General features: G+C 52.5%; 7 protein-coding genes across 7 annotated transcripts; 4 read left to right on the forward strand and 3 right to left on the reverse strand.

Moving 5' to 3' along the window:
• Positions 1-1,595: 1,595 nt before the first annotated feature.
• AYO20_05404 (hypothetical protein) lies at positions 1,596-2,417 on the forward strand (the record flags this gene model as incomplete). The annotated part of the gene is made up of 1 exon (XM_022643698.1): positions 1,596-2,417. One exon carries the CDS (start codon positions 1,596-1,598, stop codon positions 2,415-2,417), a length of 822 nt encoding a protein of 273 aa, XP_022500365.1.
• A 1,752-nt stretch (positions 2,418-4,169) lies between these two features.
• On the reverse strand, positions 4,170-5,920 carry AYO20_05405 (hypothetical protein; the record flags this gene model as incomplete). Its single annotated transcript, XM_022643699.1, has 3 exons — positions 4,170-4,777; positions 4,826-4,868; positions 4,928-5,920. 3 exons carry the CDS (start codon positions 5,918-5,920, stop codon positions 4,170-4,172), a joined length of 1,644 nt encoding a protein of 547 aa, XP_022500366.1.
• A 449-nt stretch (positions 5,921-6,369) lies between these two features.
• On the forward strand, positions 6,370-8,140 carry AYO20_05406 (hypothetical protein; the record flags this gene model as incomplete). The annotated part of the gene is made up of 2 exons (XM_022643700.1): positions 6,370-7,860; positions 7,928-8,140. 2 exons carry the CDS (start codon positions 6,370-6,372, stop codon positions 8,138-8,140), a joined length of 1,704 nt encoding a protein of 567 aa, XP_022500367.1.
• A 312-nt stretch (positions 8,141-8,452) lies between these two features.
• AYO20_05407 (hypothetical protein) lies at positions 8,453-9,550 on the reverse strand (the record flags this gene model as incomplete). Its single annotated transcript, XM_022643701.1, has 1 exon — positions 8,453-9,550. The coding sequence occupies one exon, from the start codon at positions 9,548-9,550 to the stop codon at positions 8,453-8,455; it is 1,098 nt and encodes a 365-aa protein (XP_022500368.1).
• A 686-nt stretch (positions 9,551-10,236) lies between these two features.
• On the forward strand, positions 10,237-13,386 carry AYO20_05408 (hypothetical protein; the record flags this gene model as incomplete). Its single annotated transcript, XM_022643702.1, has 1 exon — positions 10,237-13,386. The coding sequence occupies one exon, from the start codon at positions 10,237-10,239 to the stop codon at positions 13,384-13,386; it is 3,150 nt and encodes a 1,049-aa protein (XP_022500369.1).
• A 1,093-nt stretch (positions 13,387-14,479) lies between these two features.
• AYO20_05409 (hypothetical protein) lies at positions 14,480-17,169 on the reverse strand (the record flags this gene model as incomplete). The annotated part of the gene is made up of 2 exons (XM_022643703.1): positions 14,480-15,803; positions 15,854-17,169. The coding sequence occupies 2 exons, from the start codon at positions 17,167-17,169 to the stop codon at positions 14,480-14,482; spliced, it is 2,640 nt and encodes an 879-aa protein (XP_022500370.1).
• Positions 17,170-21,810: 4,641 nt separating this feature from the next.
• Positions 21,811-25,221, forward strand: AYO20_05410 (hypothetical protein; the record flags this gene model as incomplete). Its single annotated transcript, XM_022643704.1, has 1 exon — positions 21,811-25,221. One exon carries the CDS (start codon positions 21,811-21,813, stop codon positions 25,219-25,221), a length of 3,411 nt encoding a protein of 1,136 aa, XP_022500371.1.
• Between the last annotated feature and the right edge of the window lie 1,627 nt (positions 25,222-26,848).

The raw sequence follows: 26,848 nt of genomic DNA on the forward strand, positions 1-26,848 counted from the left end.
GATGGTGGTGGTGGTGGTGGTGTTGATGATGATGGTGGTGGTGGTGGCGGAGAAACGAGATCATCTGGTCGAGGGGAGGGACAAGCGCAGCCTCCAATCGTGCCAAAACTGGGTAATTGAGTGACTGGTTGAAACTGCGCTGCACTCGGATCCTCAGCGTCATCTCTTCCACCATCCACCATCCACCATCATTGATTTCAACTTTTTCACCAGGGAAACTTCCATCCTCCCACCATCATCATCTTCATCATCAACTTCACCTCCACCTCCATCTCTATCCTCCTCGTCCTCGTCCTAGTCGGCATCCTCCATCTCCTCCGTAACCAAACACTCGCTACACATGCCAAATGTCCCTTTGTTTTTGTGCCCAGACGGAAAATTCCCCTGGCCAATTTGAAGCCATCATTTCCTTCTCGAAGCTGCCAGTCGGCGCCGCTAACCCATCGCTTCAGACGGCCCTCCCCGTCAGCTGCCGTGTCACCAATACTAAAGACTAAAGAGCATTAGGCCCCAGTTGTGGCACTCACTTTATTGTGGGATGGCAACTAGAGCAAGGCCCAATGCATGCCGCGTGCCTTATCAAAACCCCCTTTGGGGCCCTCGCCCTCGGAGGGTGCCCCCAATTATTGCTGATGCTGACTGACTGGTGGACACTGACTGAACAGGTCGGTCCCGGTCATGAGAACACAACCTAGACTCCCTTGATGGAGAGTACTCGTACCTGCAGTCACCTTGCCTCCTCCGCGATTAATGATCGATCATCCACTTGCGGCTTCGCACTTGTTGTGCCGGCGGTGTGTGGTTCCCGGAAACCTTGTTGCGTCCATGGGTTCCCAACTCCCCGGTTCACTTAATATTGGAACATGGTGATACCCTTGTTGATTGGCTGGCCAGGATGATTCCGGCCGGGGCGTGGCGACGTATCGGCATACGGCTAACCTCCATCTAACATGCAAGCAAGGTATTTTCTTCAGCTCGTGGCTTTCCCCTGAGGCAATACTTCCCTCTGCAGGTCCACTGGACCGTCAAATCCGTGAGGGCCCCATGATTCGTCCAAGTGCTGCTGAGCCTAGCACACGCAGTTCCATCGCCAGCAATATTGGCAGTTTGGCCACATCCATCCAGCGTTCTTACCTCTGTTCCCTCCCTCACCACCGATATCCTTGGAATGACCTCTCACAGACAAATGCTCGCTTCCTGATGCCACTGGATCTCTACTGTTGCCCTCCTTGTCAGCTGCTCGAATTTAAAACACGACATGTTGCTCCTACATTTTTGACAATGCTTAGACCAACTATCAGTGCCTTACCTCGTTGTCAACTCGCCATTCCTCGTGAGATGGTTCATGGCTGTCAGTGAAATCCACTCCTTCAGACAGATACACCACGTTTTGCTCGAAGCCGTCATTGTTCGTCTGCCTGCGAATAGCTTTCTGCTGTGCGACCACTGAGCCGGCGACTCGACTCGGATAACAGACCGCAATTCAGTTGACGTTTCATCTTTCTTACTACCAACCACGAACGGGCATTTGCAGTGCGAAGCCTCCAATCCCCACGCCCAGCAGGTGCGCTCGAAGTCCGACTTTGTCCTACACAATGGAGCTCGCCTGTGAGGACTTTGTGGCCGTCAATGTACCAGCCAATTTTGAACAACCCGAAGACCTGCATGAGTACTTCTCACTGAAGGCGCCGCCAAATACAAGCATCTGGCGCAAGCCTTCAGCGTCCGATGACACGACTGCGCCTATGATCCTCAAACGCCTACGCCAGTCCTTCATCCTAGCGGAAGTTACCGTGTCGGCTGACTTCGCCAGGGAATTTGACCAAGCCGGAATCGTCATTTTCGCTGGTTCGCTTCCTGACCCGTCAAGACCGTCAGCAGTTGCCGCTCGTCGCCCATCACGGTACCAAAGACCCGGAAACGAAGCTTTGGCGACGGGCAAATGGGCCAAAGCTGGCCTTGAGTTGATAGAAGGAGAGCTCCATGTCGCTTCTGTAGTGGCGATTTCTCCTTGCGGCGCAGACTGGTCTTCTTCAGCGCGCTTGGACTCGCCACCGACACCTTATGGTTTGTATTCACTTGTCTCGCACTCGCTCCGCATCAAACTCGAGCGCGTCGAGGAATCACTCTGGATCTGGTACAAATTACCGGATCAAATTGCCTCGCTTGAGCAGACACGCTACTCTTATCCTGAGCTCGATCCGCAATACCAACGCGAACGCAATCCAGAAGACGTTGCGTCCGGTTGGAGGAAGATGCGCGAGATCATGGGCTTTTTTGGTGGTGGGCTGGAACATCAGAAGGCGACGGTCTGGGTGGGATGCTATGCAAGTAGACCGATGGAGTTCGAACCACGGCATAGCTGGGAGTCAGTTGATGGATTGGTCGCAGAGTTTGAGGATTTGGATATCTTATGATCCGGTATGCTGCGTTCGAAATCCAATGGGTTGGACAACATGGAATAGTCGGGATTGCGACTCTCCAGACAATTGCCAACAAATTCAAACGCCCGGACGTTATGAAGAGGGCTAAACCTGCGACTTCAACTTTTAAGATCTTGGCGTGCCAATGATTGAGTCCTAGTTGGCGCCAATCGAGCAGAGAGACGAGACGAGGATACACGAGACCAGATCACCATCATGGCACCAGCAGCAGACTAGCAGTGCATTAGTCCCAGAGGAGAGCAACGAAGAAACGCGATTCGAGAGCTTTCCTGACCATGGTCCACCGATGGTAACCGAGCGCGAGACGTGGCAAGGATGACAAACGAATGGCCAGTTAGCAAATCTTGTACAGGAGGGGGTTTACAACTTGGCTGCGGGCTTTTGGTTGTCTGAACTCGGCGTTTTGAGATCCCACACAAAGGTCAAAAGACGGACTACAAGGCGAAATGACCGGACACCGGGAGGGTGAACAGAAGTATTTTGTCGCAAGACAAGCAGATCGTTGCGTGATGGCTATGTCAAATCTAGGTTTTTTGGTCATCTGAGACAGTCAGTGTGGCAGCCGGAAAGGTCGGACGGACTGGGCAACCAGAAAAAAGGGCTATACTTGTAATATGGTCTCAATACAAGGCTGGGGTGAGGCGCAGATAGACGGATGGAGTGAAAGATGGTTTGGGCCGATTCGTCTGGCTAGAAACAACAGCATGGCCAGGTCTAGACGGCGTATGTGTATGTATATAGAGGTGTGTGTGTCTGTGCGCCCACATCACGAGCGCATGCAAACCAATGAAACGGAAGATATTCCTTCATTCAGAAGAGCCCTTGACTTGACTTTGGATAGAGAGGCATGCATGCCTCCCCGATGTTTTCTGAGCGGTTGGGCGCGGGAAACGAACACAGTGAGAGAAAGTGGAATAAAATCCATTCATCTATCCATCTATCATCTCATGTCATCTGTCGAACGACGCGAGGTATACATATGTACTTGGACCTTTAAAGATCTTTTCCGTCTACGACGGGAGCGAGTAGGATCCCTAGGCTGTGTGTCCTCTTGGTCGCGCTGAGGATTCAGGAGTGGAGGTAGACACTTTGCACGATCAATCCGCGAACGAAAAGACCGAGGCGAGTTGAGTCTTTGAGAGACAAGTGTGGAGAGAGACAACCAGTCAGTCAGTCAGTCAAGCAAGCATGGAATAGGGGAGAGAAAGGGACCGAGATTTTCGACTCGGGAAAGCGAGCAGTTGGATTTGATATGCTTCGACCGGGGGTCTTGTGTGAATGCACAACACTGAATTGACGCTCTCCTCTCTCCACCCTGTTCTTGTGCAACGTTGACCTTAACGCTGCCAGTTCTCATGGGACCACAACAGCAGCGAGCATCCGCATGCTCTCGAGCCATCCTTCAGAGAGGCGTGATCCGGCCCTGTCTGCTGTGCTGAAAGGTTTGCCTGTTGGTCATCGATGCCGTCTGCTCCAAACAGATGCTGGTCCCCTGTGCATGCCGTGGAGCTGACATGGTCTCTGCGCATCATGTCCTCGGAAATTTGGCGTTGGCCTTCAATGCCCCACCATGGAACTTTGATTGGATGTCTGAGAACATCCATTTCTGATCGTTCTAGACGAGTCGACTTGAGAGAGTCGGGTTGTGGTGTGCCGAGTAGGCATGGTGTTGTTTGCGACGCCCGTCGCGTACGGAGCTCATCAGGAAAGCCGATGTGTAACAGCTCAATAAGTCTCGACAACGCGGCGCCCACCAGCTGCGGGTATGTCTCGCTGGTGTATCTCAACCTCCACACCACGTTCTTTTGCCCATGGAATGATATCTCTGGCCACATTAGGACAGTGAAGCAGCGTGACTCTGCGAAGTTGAGCTGCCTCTCTGATTAGATCCGACACAAATGCCCCAATGCTTCCAGCCTGTTCGAGGCGAAGCTCCTCTAGAGCCAGACAGCTCTTGATATATGGAAACCCGTCGACGCTGATAAAGTCGGGATTGATAATGCGAAGAGACTTTAAACTTTGAAACCACGGCATGCTCATTATTCTAGTCAAGTGCCCAGCACTTTGGTCGTTGGCAGTCACCGAAAACTTCAGTAGGTTTCCTGGTAAGCTCTGTTGGATAGACTGGAGGAGGAACAGAGGGAAGACATCACAATCCACTTGGAGTTCCTCGAGCTCGTTTAACGGGGTCAAAGGTAGCTCAGGCACGGAGGATTGGACGAGGAAGAAGCATGAGACGAGCTGCACTTGCCTCGGTGATGTCGGTAAGGCGATGCTGGGTAAACGAGCGTCGATGAGGTGGAAATTTCGAAGTTTCGTCATATGGCGCAGATCTAGAACACGTCCCAAAATAGGTGGGCGGGCACAGCGAACACCCTTACAAGAGAGCACCCTCAGCTGGGGGCAGTCGAAAGAGATGCGATCCTGGACGACTCAGTCAGCTCGAATATTGCCAATCACTTTTTCCATGGTTCTTCACATACAGAATCGAAGTAGGCCGAACCACCAGAATGGAGTTCAAGCTCTCGAAGACTATCACTGCGCAGTTGTATATCGATACCGGACGGCCCAGACACATGTTTGAATTTCGCGGTATCTAGGGATTTACAACCGCGTAGAACGGCATGAACCCATTCAATAGGGATCACGGCCCTGCTGCATTCGACAATAACTACCCTCAAGTCGTACTGGCTTATCGGGAGCCACTTTGGATAGCGCTCGGCACTTCGCCATTCAAAATGTTGTAACGTTGGATAGCGCTCGCTGTGCGTCAGCGCCCGACCAAGGTAGTCCGCCGTAGTGCCAGGAAGTTGGGGCAATTTGACCGTCTTGAGTGTCCGGCACCTGCCGAGGGCAGCAACAAGTGCTCTCGGGGTGATTTGTTTTGTGGAGTTAGGGAAAGCCAGGGTCTCGATCAGTGGGCGCGAGCTCTTCACAATTTTGTTCCATGACCTAGAGACACGGAGCAGACGTACATTCGACCGGTAGTCGAGAAATGAAAGAACGAGTTCAACAACCTCAAAAGGGAGGACGCTGAGGGGGTCTTGTGCTTGCGAGAGCACGACTTCGAGCCTGATCTGCTCAGTTGTTTCCTTAATTTCTTTGACAAGCAATGCATGGTTTGCATCTGACTTGGGTACTTTCTTCAAGCCATATTCAAAATATCTCATTGCGGCTGTTTTATTGTTCTTGCGGCGTTCCGCGATTCCACTCCGGATGTAGCCTCGTGCGTCCTTTGGATCAAGTCGGATCATGGCTTTCGCGTCTTTTAGAGCCTGGTCCGGAAGATCCATTCGGAGATAGACCGCAACTCGATGATCCAGGATATTGATGAGAGACACCGTCTTGTCACTATCACGGGCTCTGAGAGCATCATTCACAGCGGTCAGGGCGAGAGTGTAGTCATGCTTTCGGGCAGCACTGAGGCAATCCTCCAGCAGACGCCTGACGTGTGTGCTGGGTTGTTCGGAACTCATATGAGCAGAGAAGGGACTGGATATGTACCTCAGGAAAGTGCCAAACAAACAAAGTCGATAGTAACAGAAAGTCTTGTATACCTCATTTTGCTCGTCGGTTGATATGCGTGAGGGTCGTGAGTAGTAGAGGCACGCGACGCGTCGGGTTCAATCGCGACCAAATGCACTCCACGTGATCTTCGGATAAACTATAGCTCCGAGATCCGGGGAATCCAGTGTTTACCACTAACCTCATCTGACAAAACCTGCCTCGAGCCCTGCGCAAACGAGCTGCAAGAGAGTGCGACAGGCATTCCGCCCATCTAACCTCTGTCAAAATGGAATCATCCAGTCTAGAAAGGGCATCGCAATACCTAAACAATCTCTTACTCGCGCGTGGTCTCCTCTCAAACGGCAAACCTATTGACTTCGCCCAACCCGATCGTCATGGCTCCGGTACTAATCCTACAATGTCACGGATCATCAATCTTGTCCACGACTTGATCCTCCGACGTGATCAGGACGCTGAACACCGCGAGACCCTTGCCATACATATTCGACAAGCCCGCGCGGACGAAGCGCAACATGTTCTCGATCTTCAGAGGCTACAAGCCAAGAATGCGGACCTCTCGCGAGCTGCAGCAGCAGCTGAGGCGCAGGAGCGAGCACTGAAGGCCAACGTGCGCAAACTCGAGACCCAGGCAAAAGAACTCAGGGAGCAGATGCTGAAGCTGAAATCCACTCTGGATCAAGTGCGGGTCAAATGTCTGAGCGACGTCCGCAAGAGGGATGCCGAACTGGACAAGCTCAAGGCGTTTTTGGCGGGAATGCAGCGCGGCAAGAAGGACTCGAGCGGGATGAAGATCAACACAATCAACTGGCAGCCAGAAGTTCAGGGTAGAGAATTGCGCAATGGACAGGACGTGAACAGCTCCGAGTGGAGCCTTGAGAAAGAAACCAATCAATTCCTTACTGAATTGGTCAATGAGACGAGTACAGAAAACGTGTCTCTTAGACGAATAATAACGGACACTATGCGGATTCTGCGAGACATCAGCGGGCTGGAAGATACGGATGCTGGTGCAGAGCATAAAGAAGTCCCGGAAGACGAGACAGATATATCAGACCACTACCACAGCATTCCGAAATCGACTCCGCAACAGCCACAACCTGAAGATCTTACTTCTTGTGACGAACTAGCTGAACATATGACTGCCATTCTAGGACACTGCCAATCGATCCTCAAAGATCCGTCTTTTGTCCCGATCGAGGAAGTCGAAGTTCGAGACGAGGAAATCATCAAGTTGAGAGGAGGTTGGGAAAAGATGGCAAGCCGATGGAAGGAGGCGGTAACAATGATGGACACCTGGCGGCGACGAACGGTGGAGAATAATGAAGGGCTGTCCAGGGACGATCTGTCGAGGCTCGAGTTCGGAAAGAGTGTAGCTATGCTACCTAACGGGCAACCTGTCTTTGGGACAGACGATGAACTGTCGTCGATATTATACGAGAGCAGTAAGCTGGAAGAAGGGGAACAAGAACCCGAGCACGGAGAATTTCCCGCAAACTCCGAACAGGAAAACATTGGACATCGTACATCAACGCGAAGCAACATCGTGAAAAGAGGTCCAGCTAAGAGAGAACTACCAGTTGTCGAGCCAGACCTCGACATCCCTCCAGCACACGAACGATCGCCTAAAAGGCGAGCTTCCATTGCACGCAAAGCCGGCAATTTGGGCAAGCCAATTCGACCATTGCAGGCAACTGAATTGAGCCATCTGAATCGCTCGCCTAAGCCTGGTTCGCAGAGGTGGACGGAGTCGAGAGAGAGCGCAGACTCCGGCATTGGCAGTCTAGATGGCGGGATAGATGGCAAGCCAGACTCGGACGATGACGACGAGAACTATGGACGCGAGCCAGGGAAACGAGCGATGGATTTGGAATCTCGGATTCCACGTCAGGTAAGCTACACACTGTTCCTCTCTATCCACTCTTGAACCAGTATGAGTTGTACTAATCTCGATACAGGTCAAACGGCACGGGCCCGTGCTATCTATAAACGAAAAACTCATCGCGGTAGAGGCGGAAGCTCTGGAAACTCAGCGAGACCTGAAATCAGCCGATAGCACCACAAGCAGGAAACGAAAACACGGAGCCAATGCCGCGAAGACGAGAAAGGCATCACGGAGGAGAAGCACACTGAGTCCGGAGGAGCTGGCTGAGTTGATGGGTATCGAGTAACGACGACTTTGACAGACATAAGTTGTAGCCGGCTCAATGGCCAGTTCCAGGCAGCTGCTCTCGTGCTGAAACCATTAACCAGGGTGTCATAGGACACATTGTACAGTTCCACTTCCATTTTCCTGGTCGTTTTGGCTCAAGACACGCGCTGCACGTCTGAAACCTCACCTCCATCGTTCGACCGAGTCAGACTCGAGAATATAATGTTCCCATGAGGCTCATTCAGCTCATTTGAAAGCCCGTCATTGTCTCTGTTATGGCTTCCATCGCCGTGCTAGTTCATCTAGTTCTCTGATTGGTCACATCAAACCCTCATAGACGACTCTCACGGGCATGTGCTTCGTTAACAAGCACGATCCTGTACCGTGCCTTGCCCTCTTCCATATCCACAATCGCTCGGTTGGCCTCTTTCAACGGGTAGTTGTTGGTCCACGTCCACACCTTTTTGCGGGCAAACAAATCCAACATCTCCCTGATCTCTTTCGGAGAACCTATCGAGGAGCCCGTGATGTTAATCTTCCTAGCGAGGAGCGTAAATGCCTTGACGGAAGGAATGTCATCTTCAGGGGCGCCAACTTGAACGAACGTGCCCCCAACGCGAAGAAGTTGAAGATATTGACCAAAAGGCATGTGAGCATCTGAAACGGTCGAGATGATGAGGTCCAGGGATCGGCGATGCGTGCGTGCCCAGTCCTTGTCTTCATTCGTGGCGATGAAGGTATCCGCGCCCATCTTGAATGCATCGGCCTTTTTCGAGGAAGTGCGAGAAACCACGACGAGCTTGTCCACGTTCAATGCTTTCGCCCCCATGACTCCAAAGTGACCCAGTCCACCCAATCCAATGATACCCACCCGTTTTCCTGGGCCCGCGCCGTGCTGTGCTAACGGCGCGAACGCAGTGATACCACCACAAAGCATTGGTGCTGCGACGTCGCTGGGCAACGCATCGGGGATCTTGAAGACAAAATGGGAGTGGCCGCGCCAATAATCGCCGTACCCGCCGTAAGATTTAGATCCGTCGGGCCATTTTGAATTGTATGTCCCTGTCTGCTTGATTTGGCAGTAGTTTTCGTTGTCATGGGTGCATTCATCGCAGTCCGGCCGCAGACAAGAACGGCTTTGAGCGCCTACGCCCACGCGATCTCCCACTTTGATTCCGTTTTCTACCTTTGAGCCGACGCGCACAGCGGTTCCAACAATTTCATGACCCACGCAGACAGGATAGAGGGTCGGAGCCCAACCGGATCTAAGCGTATGTATGTCGGATCCGCAGATTCCCGTATGGGTGATTTTGATGTCGACATCAGTTTCCTCGAAGGGCTTTGGGGTGTAACTCTGCCAGACCATGTTGCCTTTTGCCGAGTTCTTGTCAAGGCCCATCCAGCCCTGAAACGTGTAATTCTGAGCCATTTTGTTGGCGGTTAGTAGATTGAGGGGTACTTTTTGTAGTGACGAGATGAGGGAGAAGAGAAGGTATCGGATACAAACAGAGGAACGGAGACGAATTGACTGTTCCGACTTGGAGAGGATCAGGACAAGGAGTTGAGGTTCTGGTGGCAGCCAGGCCTCCGCATCAACGGGCTCTTATCTTTTATACTCTGTAGCTCTGTGGCTTGACCGAGCACGCCGAGGTAGAAAAGTCCCCCTAACGCTCTTCTAGCTTTCAACCATTCAAGCATTCATCGAATTGGCGGCTTGCCTAACTCGGGTGGAGTGCCGTGCCACATTCCTTCAGATGCGACGATTGTGAGGCATAGCGATAGCTGTGCAGAACAAAATATGAGGGACCCAGACGAGGATACAGAAGCTGGAAAAGTGACAGGGGATGCTTCGAAGGCGACAAGGAATAAACGATGTCGAGAAAGGTCGAGGTGCAAGCATTGCGCTCACCTAATGCTGCAGAGGCGCAGTCTATCCAGACTGGATGACTAAGCTGGCAATCCTGGGCACCAGCCTGGGTGCCAGCTCATGCATGCCTCATGCGCGTCAGTCGACGCGATCAATCAACTTACCAAACACAATTAATTCCAACTGCCCCCGCGCTCCATACAACTTCCCATAATTACTCAGGCCATGCTATCCTCATCTAAGTCACCATGAACAAATTCTCGGTGGACTATTCGTCCAGCATCAATTCTACGCCGGGCAGAACACCCGCTACTCGAGGGACGAATTTTTTGTCCTCCAACCCTCCTCAACTGGCTAGCACCACTCCCATTGCGCCTCCGCCCTCTCAGATCTTCGGCAGCTCTACGTTTGGCACTGGCGTCAGCAAACTCCAGCTCTCCAAACCTGCACGATCTCCTCCTCAGCAATCCTCCAGCTTGAAGAACCCTCCACAACCGAAGAATGGCGCTCAACAAGTTTTCTCAAGAGCCAGGGTCGCGAATGATTACAACGGGGGAGAAGATGAGGACCAAGACATGGATGAAGACGATTATCAGGAGGACTCGAGCCAGTTTCAACAGAGCCGTGGCTTTCGATCCGTCGATCAACGACAACCGGTTTCACTGATGAAATTCAGTACTATGAGCACGAGAGACTCCAGGGTATCTGCGCCGCGTAAATCTTTCCGCAACTCAACGAGGATCTCTGCGCTCCCTCACAAAGGGAACGACACAGTTGTACTCAATCTCGCTAGGGACATGGGAACCAGGGCGCGACCAGCCTCTGTCACGGAACCAGATGAGGTGATCCTCGAAACAGAACAAATCCTTCGGGAACTAGACGAACAATCTCAGTACCTCAAAGACCGTGAAAATATACACCAAGCTATCGCAGAATATGTTTACAGTCTGATCAAGGAATGGCAACGGTTTGCTGAGCCAGATCGGCCTTCGCTGGATAGCAACGACATCGGTCCACAACCCACCGCTCCCCATTTTACGAAGGCCAACTATCTCGCTTCACTCCTCCTCGTCCTTCGCCATCCCCCACCCTCGCCAGATAAGGTGGCCATTCCGACTCCTCGAGTCCTGCTCGATTGGCTCGACAACTATCATGTCTCTTACGATCAAATGCACAGAGCAGTTGCCTCTGCTCGACCTAACTGCACTTCACATGAGCTCTTCTGGGACGCTGTTCAGAGTTTGACGCTGCGAGGTAAATTGCAACAAGTCATGCAGCTTTTCGCGGATGCCGACTTCAAGTATGCGGCTTCCGCCATGGATGACGGTGCAGACGGTGCCGGGTACAAGGGTGCTCAACTTCAGACAGTGCAAAGCGTCATCTACCGAGCTCGGGTTCTGCTCAACTCCTGCCCAGCGATTCAGTCGGGTGACTGGAATGTTGCCGGTCCAGAGTGGGATGTCTTTCGCACCGCTGTTGAAGCTGCACTGGACAATTTGTCTGACGAGGTCAGTGGTCGGGATGAAGACGAGTCTCCCTTCGAGGCTGAGAACTTTGGCTTGCGCAAGCCCGAGACGGGTCTTCTGGGACAGGTGGGCCAAAAATCATCATCCAACCTTCCATGGACCGTCTTTCAGAACCTGAAGATTCTCTACAGCATACTTCTCGGCAGTGCTGAAGAGATTGCAGCCCAATCACAAGACTGGCTCGAGGCCGCTACCTCACTGACCATATGGTGGGATGGCACCGCAGATACTGCAGCAGTAGCGCAGTGGAGTTTCGACGTTAGTCGGGCTAATAACCTGACCAAACAGGACGAAGACCTCAATCCTTACCTAGCACGTTTAAGGGACGCCTTCCTCTGTGTTACCGATCCCAATGACAAAAATTCCTTCCAGATCAATGCAATGTCCCCAGTCGAGGTAGGCTTGGGCTGCATTTTGCAAGGAAGTAGTCAAGGGGCCTTGACGATTCTGCGCACCTTGTCTCAGTGCATTGCTTCATCTGTGGCGGAAGTTGGAGCCAAAGCTGGCTGGTTGGAAGAAGAACCACAGGCTACACCAACAGGTCTGAGTGAAGATGATCTCATGGTCCTCAGCTATGGCGCTCCCAAGCAAGGGATTTCCAAAGATGACTTATTGTTGTCATATGCCGAACGGCTTTTCGAGAAAACAGCCCTCCATCTTCCGGACGGCTCTTCAGTAGAAGGCTGGGAAGTTTCGATATCCATTGTTACGCGCCTGGACGACCGCGAGGCGATGCACGCCGCCGTGAGCAATTTTGTCGAGCAACTACAAGTCACTACTCAAGATCGTACCGAGAAACTCACGAATCTCTGCTCCGATCTAGGATTGCAGGATGAAGCGAGGAAGGTTTCTGATAGATTCGGCGACTATCTCGTGGACAATACTGAGGAGTATGGTACTGCCTTGCTATGCTATGCGAGAAGTCACGCGAGCCATAAGATCCGGCAGTTGATAGATGTGCTGGTCAGTTATTCGCTGGTACAGTCAAGGGCGTATCCCCCGGAGAAGGAAATGGACGATGGACTACGGAGCCTAGTGGGAAATCCCAAGACGGCGCTTGTCGATATTGCAGAGGTCGACCCTGAGGCGGCTGAGATGCTGCAATTCTACCTGGTGGGTTACGCTTGTCTACGGCGATTTTATAATCTACGCGACGATAAATCTGGCGATGGGAGGACGACAAATTCGCGCCCTCTCGCGCGAAGGAGAGCGGCCGCGAGAGCGCTTGTGGCGGCGATCAATTCCGCAGCAGATTCCATTTATGGCGGACTATATGATCCAGAGCGACAGAGTGCGATTCAAGTCGACGGATTACTGACGCTCTTGGGTGAAGCCACCGCCCTTCTCTCCCAAAGCCAAGACATCATCGCAACCAGCTACCCGGCGAAGACAGGACACAGTGTGGAAAAGAAAAGAATATTTACGACTGAACAAATCTATGCGTTGCTAGCGGCAATCGAGGATCTTTCCACTGTCTCTGAGCGCGTCTACGGCGCGACCGAGGAGTGTCTGGCCGCTGCAATCAGAGAATATCACGGATCACGGCCGCCAAGTCCAAGAGCGGTGCTGAAAAAGTCCATGAGCAACGGAAGTGGGAGTGGTTTCTCTTACTCGCTTATGGGCAGTGAGATGCTGGGTAGGAGCATGACCACTGACATGACGAGCGCGAGTGGTAGTGAAGTTTTAGTCCGAGGGCCAAAGGGCCAAAAGGCGAAGGGCAAAGAGGCTGACGTTCCAAAGGAGAGGGGATGGGACTGGAGGGACCAGTTTTCCGGGGAGGATGTACGTGGACAGGATATTGTCAAGGCCCTACGAACGGGGCTGGCAGAGGAGTTGAGCCATGCCGAGCTTGACGAAGGCGTTTCGCTATAAAGGACCAAGTCACAGCGCGCAGCCAGCCGCTTTGATGGAAAACAGGGACGAGGGGGAGAGAACGAGAGAGGGAGCCACTGACAGAGAGAGTCACTCTGTTTCTCACAGCAAGCGACAGCAAGGGACAGCTCTTTCCCGCCCGAAGTCTTTGAGGTTGAGATGGAAGGAAGATTCAAAACTTTTTCCCTCTCCCAAGAGCCAGGCAGAGAGAGGAGACATACAGACAGATATTGTTCTGTTTAACGGCGCTCCAGCCATTACCAACTGGTCTATTATAGCACGGCTTCCCTCCGCCAGCCAGCCAGACAGCGACCCAGCTCAAAAAAAGACCACGGGCAATCCCGCTCCCAGCCCGCACGAGCTTCCTTTCTGAATCCAATGTATGAATACAATACGAGAAAATAGACCAGGCCAAACGAGGCCAGGGGTCTTTGATCAATCGTCACGACAACTGAGACTTGAGAGATTGATTGGGAGAAAATACAAGTACAAGTCCAAGTGGCACAACAAACAGCGCCCACCCCGTGGTCACCGAATCTGTTCCATCCAGTGTAGTCGAGTCATGAATTAATCATTTGGTCGCAAATGCACACAAAACAAAGTCCATCGTAGCGCAAGTTCATTTCAATACAGGTGCAGTGCGAAACGGTACAGTGCGATTCGAATCGAAAGAAAGACCACAATAAACTCCCTCCGTTGTCTTGCCTTGAAAACCTTTGTCTGGTGCCTGATAAATGTCTGTTGCGGCCGTCAATTACCCCCGTCTTGTTCGCATTGAACAGCCTCGTAAAGGACAGAGACAAATGAAGAGAAAAACCCTGTTGCAAAGGAGATTTTGTACAAGAAACCAAAAAATAAAACCAATAGGAGCAGAACATGAGCAGTGAATATTCCCCCTTTGCCATGACTTTAGTTCCATTTTCCGTGCCGTGCGCCATCATGTGCGTATCGTCTTTCATATGCCATGAGTGGCCACGCCACCTACCTGACCATCATCGTCCGCAGCAAGGGAGAGAAAGCGCAGTGGTCATCCGGTCCCCTTTCTCAAGGCGTGGCCTCGCTGCCTCTCTTTTTGCCCTCCATCTTTGTCTTTTCAGAGTGGCCACCCACTCGTCTCAAAGCCAAAGTTCATTGCAAGGAACTCGTCTCCGAATCCAAACGCCATAAGCTCGTCATTCGTAAAATCCATGGGAATCATGTCTCCTCCAGGTCCGGGCATCATATACGGCATCATAGGTGCCGCTTGATCATAACCAGCAGACATCTGATTGATGCCAGGCAGCATGCTGTTGGGTTGAGCCGGGTTATTCATGATGGTATGAGACCACTGCTGTTGTGGTGCGGGTTGAGGTTGAGGCATTACAGGGCCAGGTCCAGGAGCTGGGCCCATAGCTGCCTCGGAGAGCATCTGCAGGCCACTCCGTGGCGGACCTTGTTGCTGCTGGTGAGGCTGTGGAACACCTCCATCAACAGAACCGCGGTGTTGTGAATTCCATGCCAAATTTGTCGGATCCTGCTGAGGTGGAACAGCCTTGTATGTGTTTGGCGGCTGTTGCGACTGTGACAAGTTGTTCCCAGCGCGAGCGTTGATGATTCCGTTTGCTGGTGTCCTCTGTCTTGAGACTGGCCCACTTCCATTATTCACCGAGTCTATTCTCTTCATGTGCCAGCTCTTGAGCATATTAAAAATTAATGTGAACTTGTGCGCCACGCGGGACATCCCTCCTTCGCAAGCCTTGCTGAGCGCCTCTATCATTCGGTCCAGATAGTATTCCACCTTCAAATCTTTGTTCTTAAAGATGATGTTGAATTTAGAACCCTTGGCCGACACAGCGGAATACATCTTGATCAAAGCGACGGCCGCGTAAGAGTTCCGAACAAAGAAAAGGGTCGGTAGAGCCCGCAGAGCGGGGACGTCCATGGCCAAGAAGGCGTCGAACGCCGAATGTGCCGAGTTGATGCAGGTGGTGAGGGCTTCTATATGAGCTGGCGTGACATTATCCGGGTCCGGAGGGCCATCAATCGGGGTGGAGATGTAGGGAGGTCGAAAGTCGTCAATATTATGGTTGTGGTGCATGGCGATTTCGTGCATATACAGATTGAGAATTCCTTCAGTGTGTTGGATGATGGGCTTCTTGATCATTTCTTGAGTGGTGGCGTGTTGCCACTCGACCAGTTGGCGCTCGAATGTTTTTAGATGGTATTGGGTTTGAGGGTCGGTCAACGACAACGGCGAGGCCGGGTCGTCCATGGAGAATTGAAACCCGATATCTTCAGCGATGTGTTGTCCACGCACGAGATGACAAAAGTACTTGTCCGAAGGATGCGCGTCCGGCGAAGAGGTGAGGATATCAATACACTCGTCGGCGTAAGGACTCCAGCGGATGAGTAGCGGCCGTCGGAGAGACATGGACGAACTGGAAGGTAGGGTCAGAGTGGAACAGTGCTAGTTTGGGGATATACTCACTTGGAACACATATAATAGCAACCCAGCCAGCATCGTCGCACCTCCACACTATTTGGATCCGACAGCGGTCTCTTGTTCTCATGATACGGTCGCCATATGCTTCCCCCACCGCGCCTCGATCGTTTACCCATGCCCAGGTCCAGAGCCATGACAGCAGCAATGTGGATCAGCTGGTTGAAGTTGAGCTCTTCGTATTTTTCTGGAGGCTGATAGAAGCAAGTCGTGACTTGAATGGTTTGGACCAACTCCAGCGACTTTTCTCCCCGGATAATGACCTTGTCGGCGAGCACCCTTGTGATCTCCAAAATCAGGCCAGGTTGAAGATCTGGTCGTACGGTACCCGAAGCGACAGCAAGGACAGCAAGGAAGAGGATGGGTCTATTTTTGCGAATTTCATCGGCGTGGGTACCGTGTGGAAACACAACTATCGGCAGATGCTCGCACATTTCTGCCATATAACGATCGAAGCATTTCCTAGCGGTAGTGATGTCGATGAGACCGCGTTCGATCGGATCCACACTTGTCGGTTCATCAGCCTTGGTTGTATGTTCCAGAACAGGTTGATAGGTATTGGCGTGACCTATCGGGGGCTTGAATGACGGAGCGGAGGATTTATGTAGCTCTCCCCCAAAGTACTCGTAGTCACTTGTAATCTTCCTCTTGACCCCTTGTTGCGGGGAATGTGCGTTCCCTGACGACGGCGGCGGTGGTTGCGGCGGCTGCGGCGGTGGAGGTTGGTGCCATTGACCTCCAAATGTGTGTACGCGGGCATCCTGCGAGGCAGGGTGTGACACTGGTATGGTTGGGTCAGCACCAACATCGGGCTCAGCTCCTCCTCTTGCCGCCAAAGTGGCCGTGAGAGCATCGATTTTCTTTTCCAACTCGGCGACTCGGCTGTCTGTCTTCTTCTGCCTCTTCCGACTGGGAGCGGTGACGATGCATTGTCTGTTTGCCTTTGCACATCTCTTGCAGGATCCCGTGGGATGGTTGTCGTCGGGTTCGCATTTCACCTTGAGCTGTCGACACGCTTCACAGGCGCGCGGTCTTTTAATGTCATTAGGGTCATTGGGATTACCGGACGGGCTTTGGTCATCAGGACTTTCCTGCGTATGTGAAGTGGTGGGGTAGTAGTTGGGAGTCTGGATGGATTGGTACGAGTTGTTGGGCGATGGCTGAAGAGACGGTTGCAGAGGAGAATAGGCACCAGGAGCAGGATTGTGGTAGTGCTGCTGAGAGTCGCGAGGTTTAGGAGGACTGCTCAGGTTAGAGCCTCGCAAGGCTGGATCGATGTGATTGAATGTGTCGATGCTGGCCATCGAGTCTTGATACTACAGTACTAGCCTGTGATTGTTTGATCGAGTCGGGTCGGCGATGGTTGATGGCGACTCGCCGTCGATAGGATCCGGAGCGCCGATGGAGACAGCTTCCTCTTTATTTCCCAAAGCACCCTGCAGACATTTGTGTCGCCATCAAGCAGTTGAGAAGAGGGTGATTTGAAAAGGCAGCCATCCAGGGACAAATGGGATGTGAGACTGCTTCGTTGCACGGGTTCGTGGGCAGGGTAGAGGTTGTGGTCAGGCGAGTCCGGCGTTGGGAGACTGATGCGATTCCTGCCCTCCGTCAGACATGACGACCTTTTGGGGGGGACAGGGGGGGCAGGAGGAGGAGAGGAGGGAGAGGGAGAGAGGAGCGCGCGGCCGAGAGCGAGAGCCAGGGTGTGGGTGCTCGGGACTACTGTGACTCGTCCATAGGCGGTGGTGGGCGCGACCTACACACAAGGACGTGCCTAGCTGCTAAGTACTTCGGCGACCCGCGCATGGCTCTCCTGAGCCTAGGGAGCTCATTGGGTGCCCACGCAGCCTAGATGCATTATGTAAACTACCCTTATCCGGCTCGCCTAGCTGTTGTCCTAGACACTAGGTCCCTAAGTTCCCTAAGTGCACAGCCACTCAATAATCAATCTACTTTACTTGGAAGCTCAACCCCAAGCTTTTAATATAATATTAATAGCAAATCTCACTCCCCTAAATGGTAAATTTAGGCCTCTTGTGCTACAAATATCAATGGCGCCGCTCAGCACGAGTCTGACTGGCCATGATCACGTATTTCGAAGGATCCTCTACTGTTTTGTCCAGACTCCAGAGGACTCTATATAGAAGTTGAGACTGACTGATACCTTTTAGCCTGCGAGATATGGATACCGTTTCCAGGCCTGGTGAAACCATGACATATCGAACCCTCGTGGCTGGGAATGTCACATTTTATGTTTTGTACGAGGGATCATGCGAGTCATTCGGCTTGTTGTCGTGCTAAGTGGAAAATATCCATTCAAATATCAAACCCAGGCGTGCAGCTAAGCTCTCCCTCCCAATTCAACCCTTTCGCTGGAACCCAAAGCAAGATACTCCACGAACAATATACACCGCCGAGCATCGTTCGTTTTCACATCATCAGTCATGCATCATTCTTCCCGCAGAGAATCAAAAGGAGAGACGTGTGTGCATGCATCATCCTAACAGCTTATGCACCGGGCATTCTGCTTTCCGTCCCAACCATTCCAAAATGCAGCTCCTGTGGAATTTACACAAGCACTCCAACCTGACCAATTCATCGCCCACATCATATTCAACCATGCAGATCGAACACTCTTGAACCTGGCCGTCTTCTTGCGAAACGCAATCTTTCTCGGTGGCTATAAACGTAAGCATCTGCAGTCGATGCGGTAATGCTTGGGGGTCCGGCTGTGCGATATAACCTCCTGTTTCGGAGCTCCCGGCTGCCACCACGTTGCTAGATTCCGCACGGTAGGTTGGATCACGAGCGTTAATGCAATCCATTATATGTGTTTCACGGGCCGTTTCGTCGCCATTTGGACCGCGAGGGGGTAGAACCCGGCGACAGACTGGGCATATATCGCTTTCCTTCAGCCGTGGGCGCCCCGACGAGCTATCAGTAACGGCATGTAAGGATCGAGGGAGGGGTCGGCGCAGCTGTGTCGTGATGTCGAATAATTCATCACGAGGGTGTCGGCTCTCCGGATAGCTTGGGCGCGGACGGTTGGATGTCAAGCGTCCGTCATGGGGTGAATAATCCTGTACGGATCAGAAGGCTAGCATTGAAAAGGGGAAACTGATACATACCCGAGATGGTCCCACGAATTGGCTTGTGCCTGCAGATATTGGTGATGCTTGGAAACGATATCTCGTAGGTGATGGTAGTTCTCTGTACGCACCAAACCATCCTAAAGCATCCGTCCTGGCCTCTAGACTGCCATACCCTGGCCCAGTGGCACGATGCTGGTGTTGAAGATAGGGATTGCCCTAAAACAGCAAAAGTCAGCGCGATATTCTACATCGTACAACAACAGGCTTACCACCACCATAGGACTCCTGGTGTAATCTCCTATTCCCAAAGAGTGGCCTCTTGGCCTCGCATCGTGGTTCACTACATGGCCCAATCCTATAGTTTGCCGTCCTCCGGCGCCCCATGGAGCTTCACGAGATGTGAAATCGGGGCCAGGCGGATACCTCATGAGAGGATCGGGTTGAGGGTCAGGCACACAGGGATTGCATAGTCGCACTTTCTCTCCGCCCTCTAACTGACTCTGGGCACCATAGGAATATGGGCTTAACGTGCTCCGAGATGAGTTGGCGTCGTTGTCGGTCCCGCTGGAATCCAGTGATTCCGAGCGGTGCGCTCCAAAACTCACGGGAGAAGTAAACACATCAGGACCCGGAGGGTGGACGATAAACTGCCGGGGGATTGTGATTCGATGGGGTGAACAATCATTACAGACGACCCTGCCGCACTTTCTGCAATGATGGCGCCTAAACATCCACGTAAAGGGCCGTTTGCAGATAGGACACTCGTTGACCTCAGAATCAGGCTGCCATCTCGGCACCACGTATCGTCGTGAACTTTCTGACGACGACCTGCTCAGCCGATTGCCTCGAGGTGTTTGCGGGGGTTGCGGCGGGGGCGGGGGCGGCGGCGGCGGAGGAGGAGGTGAATCTGTCAGATCTATAACCTCTGGGTAGTGTCGGTCGATGTTGGTATCAGATGAGACCTGACGCCGGGACGTGAAAGGAGGTGGAGGCCCATGAGGGGTATCGTAGTTCAATCTGCGATCGTGAAAGGCACTACTGTTTGCTCTTCTCCTGCCATCTTCATGTGTTGTTGAGTTGGTAAGCCTCCTCTTGCGATCTAGGGCGATGATGCTTCGCCTTCGCTCTTCATTGGCCTGTTCAGCGGCGGAGAGGGGGAGGGGAGGAAGACGGTCTCGTAGAACGGCAGGGAGCAGCGAATTACTCGGGCCAATTCCTGTGCCAGAGCCAGAGCCCGAAGCGAGGGGCCGCGAGGCTGGTAGGTCGGGCAGCGGTCGGTGAGTTGATGGTTCTGTGGTCATCTCAGAGCGTCTGGAAGGGTGAGTGTCATGGCGAGTATGATGACGGGGAGCCTCCTGGTCAGAATCATTGTAGCTGCTCTGTGAAGTGATCGAGTCCGATGAAGACATGGCCTTTCTTCAATGTTGGAGTGCAACGGCAAAGATGGCAACGCAGCCTGGTTACCTAGTATCCTGACACAAAAGGAGGAAGTGCAGATAAGGCACGTGTCAAGGACAGTGATGACGGTGGCGGAAAGCGGACATATCACGGAGGTTGAAACGCGCACGGGCGGAACAGAATGGGGCTTAAGAGGGCAGAGCAAGGCGTGTCTCCTCTACAGATACCCGGTGATAGATGGCATGATACATGGACTGTAGTAATTGCATGTGGCCGCCCCGGCAGATGCTGTGTCGTATCGCAAGTCCGGGATACGTAGGGTGCCTCCTAGGTACCTAGGTAGGTGGATGACGATAATGAGGGTGGAAAGAACACCACTCAGGAATTGCTCTTTACAAGTACAAGCAAATCCTCGAGCAAGAGAGCACGTGCTTTCCGAAGAGTGTTGGGTTGCCGTCGCCCCGTCAGTTTTAGTAAAGCATTGTCTCGGAACAATGACCAAGACTGGGGCCTAGTGTTGGTTTGGCTGCCCAGGAGGAACAACCCGAGTCATTTGGGGGATTGACTTACTAGTCCTCAAGTAGTAGAGAGGGGCTAGGTGGCTCGGATGGTCCAGTGCACCAGAAATAGACCGAGCACCACCGAGAAAATGAAGCCCAGTCAAAGCCGGAGGACGCCCAAGGACGCCACAGGGTCGCTCATAGCGGCAACTTCCCAGCTGAGACCTGCTCAAACAACATCTCCAACGAGGGAAAAAAAAAACGTCTTCATCCGAGGACATGCTCCTTCTCATTGGCCCCTGGAGTTTCCCTTCCATCAGGTTTCGTCTCCTGCTTCGGCGGTGCCTGCGTTCTGCGTTCCTCACCACCTCCATCCACCTTTCTCAACGTTCGCTTCAGGTTTAACACAACTGTTACTTGGATTTATCTTACCCCTTCACTATTGTAATCCATAGCATCTCCATCCACTTTACTATTTCCTGCATTCTAGCCATTTCTCTCGTTGAGCATCTACGTCGATTCTATAACCACACTTTTAAAAACTCCTTGCACCACATCTGAGACACTCCCGCCAAGCAGATGACGATCGTCTCCCATCCACTCGCTCTTGTCAGTCGCCATTGACGAGCTTCTACATGTGCTTTGTCACTACATCTGCCTTGCCCCCATTGCAGGCGGCTGATTCCTAGGAAGAGACATCTAATCTGACTGCGTCCTCGATTCTCGACTACTTCAACCTCGACTTTCTCGAAGCGTGTCCATCGCGCGACCAGACCAGATGTTAGGGTAGACGGAGAATTATCGCCTGGGAAGAGGAGGCACAAAGGTCTACAGCGCAGAAATGACTTCGACTAACCTAGACGGATATCGAGGTGCTGGCCGTACATGGATAGTCGAGGAGAAACAGTATCGGCGTCGTCTGCGCTGGAGAAAGGATTGGTCCGGCACACTCACCATGGTCGTTTTGCTCCTCGTCCTATGCGTGTCTTCCGTCCGCGCCGCCTATGTTGAATTCCACAATTGTCTGGACAGCAATATTGTCGATTCGAGTCCGCGCATCCTACAATTTGACCCTTTCAATGTATCCGCCGTGTTCAATAGCTCTTCAACCTCGGACCGGCACCATCTGAATATCACAATTTATGGCAATGTTACTGGAAAGGCCACTGAACAACCTTATCCCCCTCCTGATGATCCATCGTGGAACGATCCAAATGACACCTTTGGAAAGATCCCCGATTTGAGCGAGTCAAACAACAAGTACACCACTCTCTTCACCCATGTCAATTTTCTAGGTTACACTCCATGGAATGCAGATCCTTCGCGATTTTGCGAGTCGGTAGTCCAAGGTGAATGTCCTTTGGCTCCCGCCTTCTTCGTCAACCAGAGCGACCTGGACCGTTTATCCGCATTCTCTGTCGCGCACGATTTATCCTCCAGTTACGCTTTTGCCTCACTTCAAGCCACGTTGAGAGTTCAGTCAGGTGATGCAAGCGGGCAATATTACAGCTGCGTCACCGCTACAATCACTCCCGATCTAGGAGGATCTCTCAAGGCCATACTCAGATTTGTACCGCTCGTGGTGTTGATCGTGGTCGGAGTCGCTACCATCGCCGCCGCCATTCTGAGTCCGTGGGGGTCCGTGGACCTGTTTCATTGGAGCAGCAATTTTGGGCGTGACGAAGACTTGCTACGTCTAGTTACTCCAGGATTCGGGGACTGCTTGCAATACGTTCAATTTGTTGTGCTGACTGGCAGTTTGTCGTTGAATTATCCTGGCTTCTATCAACCAGCAGTAAGCCGCGTCTCATGGTCCTCGCTTATGTTCAACGAGAGTTTTGTGACTGGCGGAAATGGCACACAGAGCGTGGTGGACGGTATCTACGAATATCGTCAGGGCACCAAATATGGTCTTGATCGAATGAGCCAACTGGTCGGCATGACCTCAGACAAAGACGTCTGGGCAGATATGATCGTCTGGCTGGTGGTCATTGTTGCTGCCGTCTCAATTCTAACGCAAATAGGATTCGCGGTCCGCTGGATCTACCGAAAGATCAAGAGGGAGCCGCCAGAGGATCTCCGTTCCAAGAACGGACCGTTCACGGCTGGAAATGTCGTCCGGCTGGTTATGAACTTCTTCTTGCTACCTCTAGCATCACTGTCTTTCTATCAGCTCCTGATTGCAGGGAAAGGGCCAGCATACTCCGTCGCATTAGCAGCCGTGGCGCTGGTTGTCGTCATCGCTTTTTTGATCTGGGTACTGTTGTTGTTTGTTCGGACAAGACCACGCTCGTTCCTCTTCGACGACTTTCTGATGGTACTCGCCTACGGACCTCTATACAACACCTACTGTGACGACGCCGCCACTTTTGCGCTGATTCCGCTTGTCGTTAACTTTGTCCGCGGCATCGCAATTGGAGGGGTCCAGCCGTCTGGCATCGCGCAAATCGTGCTCCTGGCAATATGTGAGATTGTTCTAATTCTTACAATCAACGCTTTCCGGCCATTTCCGTCAGCCACCTCCATGAACATCTATCACACTTGTTTTTCGGTCATCCGACTCATCACCATTCTTCTTTCTATAGCTTTTGTGCCTACCTTGGACGTTGGAGATTCGTCGAGAGGCTGGATCGGGTATGCAATCCTCATTATTCATGCTTGCACCATGGTTTTTGGGTTCTTCCTGAATGCCGTACAAACTTTGGTTGAAGTCATTGCTCGTCTTGCTGGCGCTGGCGGACGGGATGAAGCAACAGGGGCCGCTACTAGAGGTGGGTTGAACAAGGTGTTTGGAATGCGACAACTTTCTCGACGGATGCCGCGGCGGGCTACCCAGGACCCGCGCCATAGCATGTCATCGAACGCGGCCATGCTGAACACGGTTGAAAATGATCACCAGAAGCTACAGATGGCCAAGACTAGGTCTCGCAGTGTTTCGGCGGCGTCGGGCGTTCTGTTAGAGAGCGGCGTGCACTCCAACAGGATCAGCCAGAACCTTGATGGCTGCGTTGTTGGCAACGCGACGCCTGATAGATCCAGCAGGGGATCAAGGCGACTTACCGTTCGGCTTAGTGGCGCTGGATCCCTGGGGGGCATTGTCGGTATTCAAAGACAGGTGGAACAAAAAGACCCATACTATCGACCGCCGCGCAGAAACACAATGGATGCACTTGCCGGAGCCGACAGTCGCCCAGATCTAGCCCAAGCGTCATTGAAAGGTGCTAAAGCAAGTGAAGGAGCGGTCGAGGACGACGTCGGCGAAGGACCTTCTACTCCGATGCCTGTGGAAAATGATGACTTTGAAGACATTAGCAACGATTTGACGAGGACAAAGACCGACTATGCCGTGAGAGAAGTTGACTTCTATTACGGCGTTCGTGGAGCTGCTCTTTCTAACAGCGGGACGCGGAAGCTCAAAACTGGGCCGGCCGATCCAACAGGGCCTGTATCCACAGCCACCGGATGGTTCAAAAATCTTTTGGGTGGCAAGACAAAAGAGAAGAACAAGGGATTCGAGGTGGTCAGGAGTGCCCGCGCTCCTCCTCCAGGGCTATTTCCACCACCTGCTCCTGTCCGGGAACCTCAGGTTACTGAACCCTACCACGACGACGTCCGAAGCGTAGAAGAGAGCCAGACCGATCAAAACAGCGTGGGAGTCTCGTCTCCCCCTCCACAACCCAAGGTCCAGAGACAGAGTCACCATCAAAGCGTCTATGATGACATCTCCGTTGCAGGTTCTGACGACGATGAGGAAAATGAGGAACTAGAAAGTCCCGTCTCGGCAAAGCCGCCGTCGTTGCCCCTGATAGAATCCGTGGGTGGTATCGAGTTGCCCAGTCGCATTGGGTCGGAGGCTTCAAGAAAATCCCGCGGAAAGCCCCCGCGCGTACCTGAGACAGACATCCCAGCAGTTCCTGCCATTCCTAGGAAGAGTTCACGACGACAATCAGGTGGCGACTCTGGCGACAGAGGACTGGCTGACTCTGCATTGTCTACCTTACGTCCAGCAGACTTCTCATCCCGAAAAGCGCCAACGTCGACGTTGGGTACTAGCCGTATCCCTTTTGCGAATACACAGCCTTCAACATTTCGCAACAAGAGGTACTCGACTGGGGCAGAATCGACCACGTCGAGCGTGCTTCGCGATGGAGACGAGAATGCTACCGTGCACCCCTCATATACAACTCAGATGCGCCAGTCGGCCACATCCGCGTTAGGGACCCACGGAGCCGATCTTCGCAATGAGCGGCCGTCAAATATGGGTTTTGTGCAACAACACAGAGCAAGCGACCATATCCACCAAAGTCCGGATTCGCCAGAGTTTGAAGGTAGCACCGCAGAAGTCCATGGGCGTCCGGCATACTGAACGACGGATTGACCATGGGCCTTTGGCGGGCATTACGAAGTTCACGACCGTTTTGCAGAATAGATATTGTGCGGAGGGTTCAAGAGGATTGGAGACAATCGTCTGGTGCGGAACTACTCCGAGGGTACACGAATCTGACAGTCTTGTTGCAATCAGTAGTCAACAAGAGAACTGAGCCAGGGGTAATCAGAACATTCGTGTTGGGCTTATGGGAAAAACTACACTTTGGGTTTGATATTTTGCCAGTCTGATGAGCGCGGCGTTCGGACCTGAGCATAAGGGAATGATGTATTAGGCCTATTCTTTTGACACATATATGTAATTAATAGTGTCCCTGGTCTCTCTCTCTCCTGTCCGTGCAAGTGTTTCGCAGTGCCTCTGCGTTCAGGCTGTAGAAATTGGAAATTTAGGAGTAGAGACCCCCAGCGTGGGCGTATATCCAGTCCTTGAACGAACAACTTGACCTGCCTCTCGATTCTTCACCTCAGATTGACCCGCCTCTCCCACCACGCCCTCAACAAGAATCAGCATGGGCGTCAAAGAAAGACAGCACACTACCAAGCCAAGTTTCCTGGATAGGCCGGAAGAAGACAAGTCGTCCTGTACTATGGTATCATCACCCTGCGCCCTCCTGAGGCTCTAGATGCTGAACTTTCGTTATTTGCCAGAGGACAAGACGTCAGAGGACGTCTTCATCGGCTTGGACGGTCTAAAAGACAGCCACAGATCCTTGTCCCTACGCCCCTTTGCGCAAAAGCCTTCACCCAGACGAATTCAGCCAGTGCTGTATCATCATTCCCGTCTCCTGGACTAGGGGGTGGGAGGCAAGTTGAGGAGGGCTGAGACACAATGGTGAGCGCCACCTTGGGCTATGACTACATGGCTGTGGGATTGCCAACCACCATCGTCAACCTTCGATATGACACAGCTGGCCCTGACGGGGGCAGGCGTGGACACAGAACCCACAGCCTGTATAGGCATGGCCGATAAAGGCAGAACCTTCAAATATGGACGTTCAGGTATCAGATGGTCTGGTAGCTTTGATGCTTTCACCATCTCGTGCACACTCCTCGTGCTGCACGGTCCCTGGACTTAGATCAGAGCGAGGTGTTGACAAATAACGATCGGCCGGCAGAGAGCGACTCCGAGGAGTTCAACAAGCTACTTCAGGCACCTGTTGCCCTGACACACTGGACTTGCGGCCTATCTGGGACAAGGTTCGATCGACTCGCGAATGACATGCATGTTTTACAGGCTTTTACTCACAAGAAGATGGGGCTCCTCTCACCCATGCACGAGGCCTGAAGCCAAAAAGAGACAACTGACTTCTGTTTGAGGCCACGTCTGGCAGGTTTGGACCTTAAGGAAGAGATATTCCCCGCCGGTTCGAAGCTAGATCTGCCGAATGAGCAGACCCAATGCGTCGACGGCCTGGCGATGTGGACGGTGAATGCAGGCGCAGATTGGCCAGGAACAAACCTGCGGTGTCGTTGTAACAACCACGCTGAGCGTGCAGGCTCTCGGCAAAAGACGACTTGTTCTCCTCAGGAATTCAACGAGACTAGCATCCCACGCTCGGCCACAGGTCGGCATGTTCAATCCGGACGTCAGGAATGCGCCTGAACAA

Source organism: Fonsecaea nubica, assembly GCF_001646965.1.
Source record: "Fonsecaea nubica strain CBS 269.64 chromosome Unknown Scaff31, whole genome shotgun sequence".
In the NCBI taxonomy this organism is placed as follows: domain Eukaryota; kingdom Fungi; phylum Ascomycota; class Eurotiomycetes; order Chaetothyriales; family Herpotrichiellaceae; genus Fonsecaea; species Fonsecaea nubica.